General features: G+C 42.1%; 1 protein-coding gene across 5 annotated transcripts in view; it reads left to right on the forward strand.

Moving 5' to 3' along the window:
• The window catches only part of BCOR (BCL6 corepressor), a 70853-nt gene that overhangs the window by 41540 nt on the left and 12746 nt on the right, over window positions 1–16567 (forward strand). For 3 of the 5 annotated variants that reach the window (XM_045002714.1, XM_045002717.1, XM_045002716.1), the window contains exons 9-11: window positions 5028–5356; window positions 5942–6211; window positions 12839–13005. In XM_045002714.1, the coding sequence (XP_044858649.1) occupies window positions 5028–5356; window positions 5942–6211; window positions 12839–13005 (766 nt within the window). The remainder of the gene's footprint in view (window positions 1–5027; window positions 5357–5941; window positions 6212–12838; window positions 13006–16567) is intronic. The other 2 variants (XM_045002719.1, XM_045002718.1) reach the window with 1 other exon arrangement.

Here is a 16567-nt window from a genome sequence, read left to right on the forward strand (position 1 = left end):
AGTGACTCTAGGGATTCCCCTTGACTAGCAGTGTGATTCCTTAACACCCCCACAACTGCTTCAATAGCTGAGCAAGGCCCAGCCGCATCAAAGGCTGCTGTTCCTGTGTTCAGCTCCACATGCTGGCAGTCTTCTCCCACAACCTGAGCTTCTATTACTTCATTCTGGGGGCTTCTCCTAAGCAGGACTGTCTCCCCACTTACTCCAGTCTGGGGCTTGCTCGCTTCTGTTATTTCTGCTCCATCACCATGGCAGCCAGCAAGTGTTGAGCCAATCGGTGGAAGAGGTGGGCTCCCTGGGACCTCCCCCAAACTGTCACAGTGGCAAGCTCCAGCTGCCCACAGTATTCCAGGGAGGGGCCAACCACTAAGGCTCTTTCCCTGTTTTGCTGCCCCTCCATCCCACCATTCACTTGCTGCTTCATTTCTGTCTTCTCTCTCCCCTTCCCCGGCTCTCAGACCTCAAGTGATTAGTTACCTCAGTCACTTGAGGAGGTATCACTCCCACAAACCTAAGCAACTTAAAATCTCAGCTGCACTCAGATATCCTCAACATGCTTTGTGCTGTCTTGACTGGCATCCTGCAAACCCAAACCATGTGGCTGTTTCTGCTCACAGAGCCTCCACATCTTCTCAGATAGCTCTTCCTTCTCCCTCCATCCCATTCTCAGAAGGAGAGGATGAGGCTCTCCTTCTCCCTTTCAGGATTTGCAGATCAAAGGCTGTAAGCAGTCTCCTTCTCCCCCCGCCCTCCCCAAAACAAATTTAGTCTGTTTTTTCTGAGGACTCCCCTAAATGTAACTAAGGCCTGGGTTACATGAGGAAATTAGGTCGATATAACTATGTTGCTCAGGGGGTTTGGATTTTTCACTCCCCTGAGCGACGTAGTTAAACTGGCCTAACCTCCAGTGTAGACAGCGCTATGTCGACGGGAGAATTCTGGCATTGACCTAGCTACTTACTGCCTCTCAGGAGGTGGATTACCTATGCTGATGGGAGAATCCCTCCCATTGTCGTCGGTAGTCTTCACAGAAGTGCTGCAATGGTGCAGCTGCGTTGGTGCAGTGTTTTACATGTAGACAAGCTCTAATATTTGCCCCAGTTCTTGGAGGATGAAGAGGAGCTTCCCACCTGCTCTGAGCACTCTGAATCAGATGTCTCAGGTTGCTTGTTCACTAACAGACTTGGTTGATTTGATACATTTCACCCTCAACATAGCCAAACCTGCAACTCAACCAAGCCTCAGTCAGAATCCCGTCAAGATGAGGCATAGGTAAAGCTGCTCCACTTGCCCCATACCAGAATCTCTTGAGAATTGCTGAGGCCAGGTGGGAAGTCCAGTCAATAAGGTTTCTAAAATGGTATCCAGTCCAATTGGATAAAGTTACCAAATTGTCCCAAAGATTATAGAACTACAATTCATAGAATATCAGGGTTGGAAGGGACCTCTTGTCCATCCTTCATCTCAGTCAGGATTGTTTGCAGGCGGGAAAGAAAAAGATCTTGATGGTAAATCGATGGGGCAGGTTTTAGTGGACCTGAAGGTCGACAGCTGTCTTAGAAGAGTCAAAGACTCTTTTCTATTACTTTGCGAGCTACCATGGTATGTGTGGCACTGGCTCAGACAGACCTGTTCATCTTCTGCTCCTTCTTGTGCTCTCAGAAGAAGAGGTCTTGTAGAACTCAAAAGAGGGGAGGCCAGACAGCTGGATTCTGTAACGTTGATGCTAGCTTTCCTTTGCAATGCCTGATATGATATTGCCAGATCTTCTCTTCTCTTTAACATGTTGGCTCGAAGAAATATGTGGTTTTAGATTCCGAGGCTATTTCCAGAGGCATCCTGGCACCCTTTGACAATGTGAAACAAGAATAAGCCCTTAATAGCACCTTATACCTGTTTTAAATTATCCCCGGCCAACCCGTTCTCGAGAGACACTTAAGGGCTTTCAAGTCATTTTGCTGCAACTGCTACTTCCATCCTCACTGAACTGTAAATTCTTTGATTTGTTTTTCTCCATTTACCAGGGCTTGGAAATTCTTCCCCATTGTTATCTAGATAGGCCTCTCCATGCACAGAAGTTGCATGAGGAGGAAGTCGGCCTTAGCTCTTCTGATCCAATAGTCCCCCAACTTTTCTCATGGTTCATAGATCTCAAGCAAGTTTATCTTATATGTCCCTGTGACCCAGTGGCTTCTATGTGTTGCAGTGCTGGGGCAATTGGGAACAAACTTATCAGCTCCAGGCAGTGTCCTTGGACATGTCATCCTCTCTTTGGGGATTTGTAATAGTGATGGCCATCTAGGGAGCTGGACTGAGACAACAGGAGCATCTAGATCTGCCACTACATGCACAACTGCTGGTGACTGCTCAGTCATATGAAGTGACAACATGCTTGCCAAATTTGGTCCTGGAACATCTTAGATTCATAGAGAATGACCAGAAGAGCTCCCTTATCCGATCTCAAGACTTTTCCATTTGGGAGCCCTGTTCAAAATCAACCTGGGCCTCATGGTTTTGCCAGAGGAAAAATTTGACCAAATTTTACCCCACATCAAGCAATTCCCCAGTGCCTTCCAGTCAACAGCACACCAGTACTCTCAGCTGGTTGGCACCAGGTGGCCTATGGGGCAATTCCCCCTTCCTCATCAGGCACTGGAGCTTCCAGACTTAGGATATGAACTGTCTATTGACAGTCCTTCCAGGCACGAGTCCCTTTTAATGATGGTGTCCACTCCATTGTCTCTTCAGGGGCAGACCTGTGCCAGAGCTATTAGCAATCTGCATGGTGACCAATGCTGGCTTCTCAGGATAGGGAGCGCAGATGGGTCCTCATGTGGCTGAGAGCAAGTGGTCTTCCCAGGAATCCCAGCTCAGCTTTAGCCTCCTGGAGTTGCAAGCAGTGAGGAATGAAATAGACCTTGTCCCAAGAGTCCCTCTGGGAATTGCAGCCACTCATATGGAGGATAACCACAGAACCACTATGGTTTATCACTGCCACCTAGGCAAGACAAAAAACAAAAGCCTGAATAGAGAGAACAGAAGGATTCTTTTGTATCTGGAATACCAGCATCTGCCCCTCAGTCATGTACATCCACAGCAAGTACAATAGTCTGCCTGGCTCAGCAGTTCTAAGATGGATGCTAAACCAGTGGCCATTCAGTCAGATTACACAGAGGTGGTTCCCTCCACAAGCAGACCCATTTGTAACTCAGTCCACCAAAAAGAAAACCAAAATCTGCTCCCAGCATTGGCGCCAACATAGGGTCAATGCCTAGTTTATTCCCTTGTATGGGTGTCTGAGGATATTCCTATCCACTCTTTCCCCTCAAATTCAGAGTGGCCAGAAAGATCAGACAAGATGGAGAGAAGGTTATAGAGTGACTTGATTACAGTCTGTAAGTACCTGCATGGGGAACAAACATTTAATAATGGGCTGTTCAGTCTAGCAGAGAAAGTTATGGCTGGAAGTTGAAGCTAGGCAAATTCAGACTGGAAATAAGGTGTAAGTTTTTAACCATGAGAGCAATTAACCATTGGAACAATTTTCCAAGGGTTGTGGTGGCTTCTCCATCACGGACAATTTTTAAGTCAAGGTTTGATGTGTTTTCTATAAAAGATGCTGTAGGGATTATTTGGGGAAGTTCTGTGCCTGGTGCTATACAGTTGGTCAGACTAGATGATCACAATGGTCATTTCTGGTCTTAGAACCTGTGGATCTAGGAAGAAGAACTGCAATCTCTCTCACTTCCCCCAGTGACTCAGAAAGTGGTTCAATATAATCTGACTGAAGTTTCCCTTCTTTGTAGCCATCAGGATGGGAAACTTTTTTGTCCCCTTTCATCAGACAGTTTTGCTTTAATTTTTTTCCAAAGAAGATGGTTCAGAAGTCAGCCCCAATTCTGTTTCTTAAAAGAAATTCAGATTTCTATTTAAAATTATCATGTTCTTTGTCCTCACTTTATCCTAGACCCCCTTGTATCCTAGAAAAACTACACACTTTACATGTGGTCAGGGCTGTGAAATTCTACTTCTGTAGAACTAAACCCTGGAGGAAGCCCAATGCTCTGGGAAATGTAGAAGGGGTATAAAGCATCAAAATGTTTTGTATCTAGATAGTTTATTTAATTCACCTCCAGTTTTCCAAGGCATCTAACCAAAGTAGTCTTCAAGATATAGTTGCTCACTCCACTGGGAATCCATCTACTTTGTAGGCAGAAAGTCACAGCAAGCCTATTTCAGAATTATTTGGAAAGCACTAAGAAATTGACCTGGTGCTTTCTCCATCCTTTGTTGTCTTTGAGGATAGAGTCCTTTCAGTCTTCCCTCAGTGCTCACCTCCAACCATCCTCTCTGACTGCTAGATGCTTGGACTAGATGATGGGCTGGATCGCTTGATAATTGTTCTGTTCATTCCCTTTGACGCATCTGGTATTGGCCACTGTCAGAAGGCAGGATACTGGGCTAGATGGACCACTGGTCTGACCAAGTATGCCCGTTCTTATGTTCTTTAACTAGAACACAAAATATCTTTCCCTTCCCATATACCTCTTGCCTGCCACTTAAACTTGGAAAAGGCAGGAAAAAACCAGGAGTTCCCAGCCTGAAGAAGAAGGTGAGTTCCCATTCAGATAAGACAATTACAGGTAAGGAAACTAATTTTGTCATTTACACCCACCAAACCAGGAAATTCACAGTTGAGACTTTCTGCTCCTTGTTTTGCCCATTGAGGCTAGAGGTTCCAGTGTGTAGGTTGCATATCAGTGCACTGATAGGCCTCTGCAGGACCTAGGCACAATAGTAATAGAGAATTTCCTATAGTAGTTTTATCAGACAATTACAACTACTTTAAACTTAACATCTTGTGAGTTCACATATTTACATTTTGAATGTAGAACTTTTAAAATATTAATGACTTGAAAATGTAATTGGTGAATCTCTTAAACAGGAAAGGAGTTAGTGTTAAGTGTTAACAATGTGTTTTCCTCTCAACACACCATGCAACATGTAATGCCTTTCCTCCCATTTAGGATTGCCTCTATTCATGGTCTCTCCGCCCGCGAAGAGCCTTTCATCCACCAATGCAAACAGCAAAAGGCAGACTCAGCCAAGCTGTACTCCAGCCTCGAGGTTGGCTGCCAAACAGCAGAAAATTAAAGAGAGCCGGAATACAGATGTGCTGTGCACAGATGAAGAGGAGGATTTCCAAGCTACATCCCTACTGCAGAGATATTCTGAGTGTGAGAAGCCATCAGGGAAACGTCAGTGTAAAACAAAACACTTGGCACTACAGGAGAGGAGAAGGAGGTCATCCCTGACAGGGGATGACACCACAGATATTGAAAATGCTGAAGATAAGGTATCTTTATTTAGATTTAATCATCCACTAACCTCACAGAGTATACAGCAGAGCCAGCCTACTCAAGCTGACACATTATTGTGCTATGTAGCAAATACAGGACTCCCTCGCTGTAACGAACCCATTGGGATCCAAACCATTTGTTCATTAGAGCTAGGGGTTTGTTATAGCGAAAGAGTCCTGCCTCAGGGGCAGGAGGGCGGCTGACAGGTCCTCCAGCCCTGGGGCTGACAGCTCCTCCAGCTATGCTGTCAGCCCTCGCCACAGCAGTGGGGGTCAAGGTGGGATCTAGGCATCGGGGTTGTTTATAGCCAAAGGGTCGTTATTATGAAGGACGTTCTAGCGAAGGTAGACTGTAATTTTATTCAAACTCCTCCTCCTTTTTACTATTTGCATATTTTGAATTTGTTCTCTTAGTCTATCTGAGATAAAACCTAGTGCAGACATAAAGACTGAGGAGTTGTAAACTTAGTAACAGTAGTAGATTTTTGTAATGAGAACAGAAATGTAATTCTTAACTGGCAAAATATATTCCCATCAGTGTATTGTTAAAAAGAGGGGGAAATCCAATAATGATTTTGACAGGTCACAGTAACAAGAAGATTCAGAAAGCGACCAGAGCCTACTTCCGACTGTGACTCTTCACCAGCCAAATCATATGAGCAGAAGCTGTATGATTGCCTGCAGCAAACTTCCTCATTATTACCTGTCTCTCAGCCCTCGCAGTTGCAGATTGCAAGCACCCCTCAGGAGACCACCCCAAGTCGTCCCATGCCGCCTGAAGCACGAAGACTTATTGTCAATAAGAATGCTGGCGAAACTCTTCTGCAAAGGGCAGCTCGTCTGGGATATGAGGCAAGAATCCCTTTAAATATTCTGAATTGAGATGCGGGAGCTGTTTGCCTTTTTTTTTTTTTTTAAATCTTATTTGTACACAAGATTAAAGTCACTTTGTAATTCTAGTTTATGTAATCCTGGTGCACTGATGAGGTAGCTACAAACAGATTTGTAGTTTATGCATTTCTCATCTTCGGGGGGTTATTTTTTTTTATTATTTTAATTAAAGCGTCATTTAATTTGAATGTTTACAGTGGTGAGGGGCAAAAAACTTGATAACTCTCTTGGTTATAGAGTGTTCAATACCGGCCTAAATCTGTGGTGCTGTGCACCCTGAACTCCTGTTATAGCTGTTGGGAGTGGAGGGCGTGCAGTGCCTTGAGACCTGGACTCCTACATAGGAAGGTTTTATAAGGGGTTGAAATCCCACCACTATATTGTCTGACACTGTATAAAATCACAAATTAACGTTCCGTGTGGTGTATGGAGAGCTTTAATGAGCTGTGGTTTTGCTTTCCTTTTATATTAAGGACATGTAATTTACAAAAGAAAATGGACAGTTTTGATATTTGAGCCTGAACGTAATGTTTGGTGTGTCCACTTGCGTGTTTGGATATATTGCAGAAAGTGTTCTAAATGTTTTTAGAGTTTGACCCTTCTCAGCATCAATACTGCTCTAAACAAACAGACCTGGCTTCTACAAAAATCAGTAGTTGCTGAATCCACCAGCTCTGCTGTCTCACAAACATGGTTTTATTTATTGGGGGAGGGGATATTTTGTAATATCATATTAGGGTCCCAATCCTACGAAGTATTGCTGTGACAAAAGTGGTTCATCATGAGTGTGATTACTGATTTTGATGGTATTAGTCAGAGCAGGGATAAGGAGCTATAAAACTTGCCCTAACTTTGAAAGAGACAGTTTGGCCCCGGAGCTGGGGTTAGACAGAGGCCTGCTCCAGTTTTGAAGATTGAGTCAGCCTGGAAGTCAGGTTTCAGCAGAGGCCTGTCCAGCTTGAAAGATTTGCTCCAGCCCATAAAGATTTTGTCTTGTTTGGAACCCTAGTTTAGGCAGAAGCCTGTTCCAACTTTGGAAGGCTGAATTAGTCTGGAAAATCTTTTGTTTAGCCTAGACCAGTGATTCTCAAACTTTTGTACTGGTGACCTCTTTCATATAGCAAGCCTCTGAGTGTGACCCCGCCCCCCATAAATCAAAAAAACTTTTAAATATATTTAACACCATTATAAATGCTGGATGCAAAGCGAGGCCGGGGGGGGGGGGGCTGATAGCTCACAACCCCCCATATAATAACCTCATGACCCCCTGAGGGGTCGCAACCCCCAGTTTGAGAACCCCTGGCCTAGACAAACACACATTCTAGTTCTGGGTTTTCTTACTTTAGCTAGGAGTTATATTACTATGCAGTTGCTGTGGGAATCTTTATAATTTGCATTATTTCTGTTCCCATGGGACCTGAAATTTAAATGTTTTTAATGCTCCAGAGTCTTTCTCCCTCTTGCTCCTTCACAGTAGCTAAGTATCTGACCCACAGTTCCCAGGTCAGACTGCTGTGTGCTGCTCATGTGCACTCCGAGTAGTCTCATTGATGCCAATGGGACTACACACAGTGCATAAGGTTAAGCACATGCATAAATCTAGGTAGAACCAGTTCCTGGCCAATGGGAGCTGCGGGGGTGGCGCCTGGGGTGGGGGTAGCGTGGGGAGCGGAGCGGAGCAGAGCCCCCTAGCTCCTGCTATGTGTAGCAGCCGGAGAGGGGACATGCTGCTGCTTCTGGAAGCCATGTGGAGCGCCGGAGGGGGGCAAGCCCCAGGCCCCACTCCCCAGCTGAAGCTCGAGGGCCAGATTAAAACAGCTGGCGGGCCGGATCCGGCCTGTGGGCTGTAGTTTGCCCACCCCTGATCTAGAGAGCAGATATCCAAGTATACTGAGAGAGCTCAGTGTAGCATTCTGAGAGTCACCAGCAAATAACTCCAAATATAAATTTAAAAGACACTTCATCTGTCTCTCTAGGCAGGACTAGCTCTGTGATTTGCAGAGCTCTGTGCAAAGCAAGACAGTGAGGCCCTTTTCAGCTTCCTCTCCACCTAGGACCAGGTCCTCCTATTGTAGTCCTTGCTCTGGGGCTGCATTTGCTGAAATAAATTATATGTGCATGCAGGGAGCTTTCAGTAGACATGTAGTTGAATGATGCATAGCATAGGTCTAAGAAGAACCCCATTATGCTTATGTTGCATCTAACTGTAATTTGCTCTTTGTATCTAGTGAAACAGTAGGAGAGACTCTTTGGAAAATGGGAGTTTAGCTTCATCCAGAGAAATTACTGGAACTCCCTATTCAGTGTCCTTGTAGATAGAGGCTCTCAGTTGTTGTTACTCATTCCCTTGCCAGTTCTGCACACGAACATGACATTGAAAGTGGGGAGGACTCCTTGGAGTTATAATGGTATGTCTACACTGCGATGATAAACCCATGGCACTGGATCTCAGAGCCTGGGTCAGCTGACCTGGGCTTGGGTTGCAGGGCTAAAAATAGCAGTGCAGACATTTGGACTCAGGCTGGAGCCCAGGCACTGAGACCTTCTTCCCTTCGTTAGGGTCTCTGAGTCCAGGCTTCAGCCCAAACCCAAAAGTCCAATTTTATAGCCCCACAGCCTGAGCTTCGCAAGCCCTATTCACCTGACCCAGGCCAGCCGCGGCCATGCTATAGGTTTTTTTTTTACTGCAGTGTAGACAAATCCAAATAATCCTGAAGGAGGGTACAACACTGATGTAATGTTTTAAATGAAGGCAATGTATTTGACACAGCTTACAAGTCTTTGATAAAACTATTCTCTCCCTCTATGCTTTCTTACCAGGTAAAAATGTGCTTTTCTCTCCCCTCTCTCCCAAAACCTTGCCATTCTGAATGATGATTTGTAATCCTGCCATCAGACCCCGTTGTAGGTGGCTAGTATAAAGAACATGCCTGGAATTTCAGAAAGTGGTTTATGTTTGGTAGTAAAGGGGTCTCTTTCCGCAATAGGGCAGAGGAGCACTGGAAGCTATAGAATCTCTGCAGGCCCCCTACCCAGGATGTCCATTGACTTGTCTTTAAATGAAGCCTTACTTTACCTCCTTGACCATGTTTGAACATTTTCAATTCTAATTCTTGTGTAGTACAGTGTAGATGACTTTGACAGTGTCACTTTCCCTAGATTGGAGCATTTGTTTGTGTTTGTGAGTGGGCGTAAAAGCTGAAACGAGGCTAAAGTATCTAGTGATAAATCTGGCATGCATCTATGCAGATATGTAGCCTGGCTGCAGCCAATAGGGCTAAATAAACAAGTAAGATGGAGTAGACTTTGGCCCTGTATGTCTTTAGGGCCTGATCCAAAGCATGTTGATGGGAGTCTTTCCATTGACTTCAAGGCGGTTTGGATCAGGCCCTCAGTTAACTAGGATATTAGTATTACAAATACATTCTGTACGGGTCCATTATTTAAATATTTATTTAAGTACAATTTTAAACACACACTCCCCCCCGCCCACCTACAGGGAGCATAAAACCACACACTAAAGGCTTGCATACTGAATTTGATTTGAGCTCAGCTGCTACTTTTCATTCTGCTTGGTGCTTTTAATTAGTGTTTGTACCTGAAAGTTTTCAACAGTCTTCGCCCTAAGCCAAATCAGGATTACATCATGTCAGGAAAGGCAGTGGCATTAGGGAGACACCTGGTAGCTGATGAGGGGAGGGCAATAAATGCAGGAGGAGCCTGGGAGAAGAGGACTGAAATTCCCCTCAGGGACTCTACCCATTGTTTCAGTGGAGACAGAGGATGGGGTTTGTCTCATTATGGATCATGCAAGAGGTTTGGCCTGCACAATCCAGGGATCCCCATGATGCCCTGAGGATAGGGCCATCTTCCCAGAGCCTTGTGCTTCTGTGCCACCTCCCAGCCACATGTTGCTCTCCCCAAGTCCCCTTTCCACAAGGCTGCATTGGAGCTGCACTGGCTGCTTCCCCTGGGTTTCCTTCCATTAGGTCAGGAGGAGGCTACCTCCATGGTGCAGAGTGGCTCAGCAGAAAAGGGAATACAGACTTCAGATAAGTATTATCTTATCCCATGGTTTCCACACTGGATTGCGTGGAGGATAATCCATATAGTCCGTGGGTCCAGGGTGAGAAAGCATGGTGCACAGAGAAAGCTGACCTGCATTTTCATGTGGAAAAGGGAGAGATTTCCATTTAAGAGGGGGGAGGCGGAGGAGAGAGATCTGCCCTCATTATTTTAAATATGTTAAAGTTGTGGTGTGCATCTTACTTACACTTTATAATTAGGATGGAATTAAAACCTAAAGCTTTTTAAATGTGTGGTGGTTTCCTTACCATTACTGTTTACTAGTTAGCTAAAGAAACTGCAGGCAGTGAAAACAGCTATGGTGTAGCTTTTGCTGGTGGCAAGCTAGCTGGTTCTTTGGATTTATTAAGCATGTGATGTTCCGATCACTGCTTTAAATGGGCCACGTGAATATATCTAAATTGACCCATGCGAGCTCGCAACCTTTCTCTAAGGTTAAAGAGGGGGAGGCTTATGAATCCAAAATGTTTGTGCTGCCACATGTTCATACATTTCAGCAGTGATGGTTAAATTTTCTACGAATTGAGTAAATCATGTTAAAAAAAATGTTAATGAGGCATATAATTAATTAACAATGTAGTTTTATGGTCTTCATGCTTACATTTTGTGGTTAATAACCTTCTTCTTGTTGCCTCTTAAAATGAACTTGTCCAACAATATTAGCTTTTGGTCCAGTAAATGTTTTGTCCTAGAAAGTCTCCTTTCCTTTTTACAAAAATAAAAATAAAATTAATAAAAACTAAATTTGGAGGCTTAAAAATTGTTTTAAAGAGTAACTTCATTTTAAAACTACAGCTCAATATTATAGGAAGTGCAGTTAGCAAAAAGGCAGCTAGCTTGCAACCAATAAGGGCTTTATACTTAGTCCAGTAAGTGGGCTACATGGTACCCATCTTTTAAAGAGGATTGTGTCATATTCCACTTTCAAATAAGCACATGCAAATCTGAGTGCATAATTTGGCCCATTGTGTTTAACTATACACAGTTGAGCAGTATTATATTTGAAACCAACATTATTAAATCTTTACCTGTTACAGTGAAAAATTACTACCAAAGTAAAAATCCGTTAGTCTGAAAATTTTCAATCAACATTTTTTATGTTTTAAAGCAAATTCATGTGCCAGAATTAATTATACAGACCCTTTCAGGTAGACATGGGGGAATTCAGGTAAAACCATAGTTCTTTGATTTTGGCCTTCAGAATTATTAATAGGAACAATAAAGCTTTTGGTTGGTGAGACACCAGACTGCTGGAATCGAGGTAAATTGATCGGTGCACCAGCAGTAAGTGGCTGATGCACTTGATCCCAATGTCATGTGACTGGGTTTCTTTCCTGGGCTGGGATAGACAGCTCATTAGCTTGCTGCTATCCACTTTAGTCTGGTTAGTGAGGGCCTGCTAAAAGAACAGCTTCATGCTGTATCCTAGATACCAATTCTCAGGTCAGGTATACCAAGAGCACAGATTATTGTAGGCTTTCCGGTAGATTTTGAAACTGAAAGAATATATGCATTGCACCCAGCATTTTATTTCTTTCTGTCTGAGAAAGGAAACAACCCCACATTGCTTCCAAATAAACATGCAGATAGTTCACTGCTTGACCTTTAAAAGTAGAGAATACAAAATTAATGGATTGCAGCTAATCTTAGAGCACATGAGCTATTTTACGTATTGCATCATTTGTTTGTGCATCCCACAAAAATAAATGAAACTTGCACCAATCCCAAATTTTTGGTTGAGTGATGGAGCAGTCATTGTTTCAAGGTTGCATGAAAGCACAGAGCTGAGGATGGCCTAGGCCTTCAACCATGGTACATTTGACTGCAAGATGAATTGTGTTAAATCCACATGGCTTCCCACAACGATAGGTTATTTATTGGAAACGAGCATCTGGCTCTAGTTGTGAATGAAGAAAATCACGGTGAGTGAAATTCTGGCTCCATTGACTTCATTGGGGCTAGGATTTTCTTATGATTAGTTTTCTAACAGAAACCATTGTCCTTCATGTCTTTAAAAACTTTTTTTTATCAAGCTAACATTGAATGCATTACTGCTGTGCTTGGAACATTTTCGTATTAATATTTTAATACATGGGGGGTAAGATTAATAGCCTTTCTAACAGTTTACACCAAGCAAATTCTGAGGAAACAGGCCATAATTTAGTGTGAAATGGGTACATCCTTTCTCTGTGTTTTCTACCATTATTTAATGCAGAAAATCCCACTAGTGTGCATAGAGATCTTAGTGCTGCGCAATACAATGCTGCCTTGATTGTGAAAAAATAGCACTTTGACTTTCAAAATGATACTTCTATGGGGATGAGAGCCACATGATTCTTTCCCCTCTGCACCCTCCCCGCCACCACACACACACTTACTTTTCTTTCAAACCTGAGACAGCCCATTCAAAGAGAGATAACACAAACATGTTAAAGGTATGCACATCTCCACAGCAACAAATAACATGACCTATCTATTCTCTCCCCCCTTCTCTATTTTCAGGAAGTGGTTTTGTATTGTTTGGAAAACAAGGTCTGTGATGTAAATCATCGTGACAATGCAGGTTATTGTGCCCTCCATGAGGCCTGCGCCAGAGGCTGGCTGAGCATTGTGCGACATCTCCTAGAGTATGGGGCTGATGTTAACTGCAGCGCTCAGGATGGAACCAGGTTAGCAATGTTATAGTTACTAAGATAAAATAACTAGTGCTTTGTGGCACATGAACGAAATAACACATGGTGGGATTAATGTCACATACATGGTATTAGCTGTTTTGAAAGAATGATTAAAGGAAATACATTTCTCCAAAAGTTGGTGTCCTTTCTAGATCTCTCACTCTTTTTGGTCTTGTAAGTTCTGGAGTTAGCTAAAGTTTATACACAGGAAAATTTAGAACTCCTCTGAAATAGTTGCCATGTTTCTGTAGCACATATAGCCTCTAACTGCCAGTTCATTTTTTTTTCTGTTGTCCAAAACTGACGAGAGAATCTTCACTCTCATATCACTTTCTTTTGCACTGTGGGAAACACATTTTTGTATTGTGGCTTGAGTTTGATTTACTGCCTGTTCTACCTGTGAATTTTAATAGTGTTTGATATACTGATATTTTTCTAGGAAATAGTATACTTGCTTTTCTGGAGCTTTATGAAGTTTCTTATTGAACAGCCAGAGGAAACAATACCTGAAGGCTATGATCCTCTTTATACGTTCCACATCCTTTATTTTTGCTAAAGTTGTGTTTTTCCTCCATTAAAATTTGTGCCCAAGAGAGCCCCTCTTGAGTTAGCTGTATTTGTGTGTGTTGATACTCTAGTTTTGATTTATTTTTAATTTAAAACAAATTGCGTTTAATTTAGTAAACACGACTCTTTTTTAAAGGAGGTCTGTTCCTTTGGTGTTTTGAGTTGATGGTTCCATATTTTGCCTTCCTCAGAATCCCCGTATGCATTTAGTTCCTGTTTTGAGTAGATGTTGAGCCTCTTTCTCTAATGTGGGGTTGAGGAAGTTACCATGCATGATTTCTCAAGCTTTGAATGTATATCTCTTTGTGCTAAGAAAGTTCTTTATCTAATTTAATCATAAATGGTTCATCCTCTACTGTTTTGGAGGAACTGATCTGATGACAACTTTTCTTAAATGTATTAAGGAGCATGATTTCTTGGGGACAGGTTATTTTATCAGATTTGAAAAATTTTATTAAGATGTTAAAAAAAAAGTGAACAGTACAGAGTTTAAGCATAGAAGTTTCTGATTATCAGGGAATAACATACAGATTATCGAGGGTGCAAAGTTTGGTTTAAGATCGGGTGGCATAAGGAATACATAATCTGCAATATTTAGTCTTCTACTTTTAAAAATCTAGGGGGTAAGGTGCTACTGCAGTTAGTTAACTTGAATATTTTATCAGATCTCACCTTCTAGCCAGGATATAAAATTAGCATAACTGTGAATCTGTCTCTTTAAAAACAAAAGTTTTTGCATATCAACTTGAAATTGTTGGAGGGAGGATTCAGAAAAACAAAGCTCCAAGAGTCCTGCTAGAGATGGTCCATTAGAAGTCCATGATGGTCTGTCATTACCAGCCCATCAGTTTGGAAAGATGTTTCTGGAGAAACATTGAATCTAGGGCTGAATAGTAAAAATTCCTTTCCCATGACCCACCTCTTAAAAATACAAAGGAGAGAGAAAGGGGGAGATCTTAAAGATGCAAACAAAAAACCCTCCACCAAACTGTTTCCTATCATCTCTGTGACTCCCTAAATCAGTCACGCATAAGTAAGGTTGCCATAAAAAAGAATTCTAAATGGTTTTTAGCTCACTTGCCAGGATAATCCGTATAGAAAAATGTCTTAAGAAAGTTTCCAAACAGTTGTTAGTATGTATAAGTTCAAATTCACAAATGGAGATTATTCCAGTTATGTCAGGGAAGAAATATTACTACATATGCACTCAGGAGCCAATCATATTTCTTTGCCGTGTTTTGGAAAAAATGTGTCTTAAAATACAATTTATCATCATCTTGTCTGTTTAACAGCTCACTCATAGGCGTTGCCCTCAGAAATCATCTTGTGGTTCCCTTTGCTTCCTGGTGGCAGAGATTCTCTTAGCTTTTTCAAAGGCTTCTGAGTAGGATAGTGTATTCCAAATCAGATCTGCTTAGGTTGTTTCTTGGAGTTCAGCAGGATACAGAGCGCAGGCTTCTGTGAAGGATTCCTTGAGGAGGATCATCATCTCCTCCTCTTTGGCTCGTATAGCCAAGCTTGTATCTGAGTATAAGATAAATACCATTTCTCCTTTGGAGCCTTAACTGTATTTTTCCCTGTAAGCTTGTATGTGCGCAAAAAAAAAAAAAAAAGTTCTCCGCCACCTTGTGTTTTTCATCTCTTCTGCTGCTGAGTATGTTCTTCACTTATCAGACCAGGAACAAGAGTCAAATACAAAATGTTGACTGCCTTATTTTTTACTGAACTAAATATGCATCATTGCCCTCTGATGGGGAACGCTGTTGTTGCCAACCAATGATTCTCAGAGTTCCATCACATTGTTGAAGTGAGTTTGTTAAGGCCAACCCACAGTGACACATCTACGTGCTCTATCTGTTTCTCTGGTCTGCCTGTCTTGGCTTTCAAACTGATCCCTGTTAACCAAATGTAGGATCTGAATTAGTTATTGCCTTCTACCTTTGGTCAGCTCTGTTGGTTGCCTCTGTCAATGAAAAGATGTGACAGCTGAGGTTATTGCTGGAGTCTGAACGATATGATATTTTCTTTGTGTCTTCCTGAAATCTGAGGGTTTTATGAAATCACTGTAAAGTCTGCTATGGACAATTGTCATGCATATAATTTCCCTCATGTTCAGTGCCTGGGTACTATAGTGATGTGCACTTTTAAAAATAACTTAGGTTTGATAAGTCACTGGGTGGTCTCTTCTTGTCTCTGGCATTTTTAGATATACATATTTAAGATAGAAAATAAGGCAAAGAACATGAATGGAAGAAAGTTTCCTGAGTAATACTTGGGTGTTCTTGTTTATTACTTATCTATATATTTTTGAAGGGTCCAAATCCTTTGAAATATTGCTGAACTAAAAAAATCTGAGTAACAGAAGAAATTAGATGGTGCAACTGCGTTTTGGTGTCATGAGAGGGCACAGTCATGTTACTCATACTCCGACTGAGTAGTAATTTAAATCAGTGATACTGCTTGTGAATTAAAGTATCATTCAGTGAAAACAAAGGTGGCAGAATCTAGCCTGTATTGAATACAGTGATTTTGGATGTTAAATGTGGTTTTAGAAATCCAGTGCTATGTGAATGTTCACTAGAATACTTGTCTTTGCTGTAGTGTGTAATACATGTCTATTTTGTTGCTAAACTATTGGCTAATCAAAGATTATTGTAGAAAACGTTGAGATCTTTAAGTTATGTCTCAACTACACTCTTAACTGTATTCCCTGTAAATAATAGTAGTAGAGAGACTATGCGTAAGGGGTTCTGATGAACATTTTCTTTCCCAGATAGGAATATATTTGCTCAACAATGGATGTAAGACAGCCATCTGATATTTGCAAGTACTATTGTTGGCATGTTTGGCCTTATCTCATCCTTCTTATTTGTAAGAACCTATGTGCACTTTTCCATTTTTTCATGAGGAGCAGATATTCTTCAGCTGAGATGCAGGCTGTTTTAAACCTAAAAGTTTTAGGCTTCGGATGTTGAAGTTTGATGCACAT

This window comes from Mauremys mutica, chromosome 1 (genome assembly GCF_020497125.1).
Source record: "Mauremys mutica isolate MM-2020 ecotype Southern chromosome 1, ASM2049712v1, whole genome shotgun sequence".
Lineage (NCBI taxonomy): Eukaryota > Metazoa > Chordata > Testudines > Geoemydidae > Mauremys > Mauremys mutica.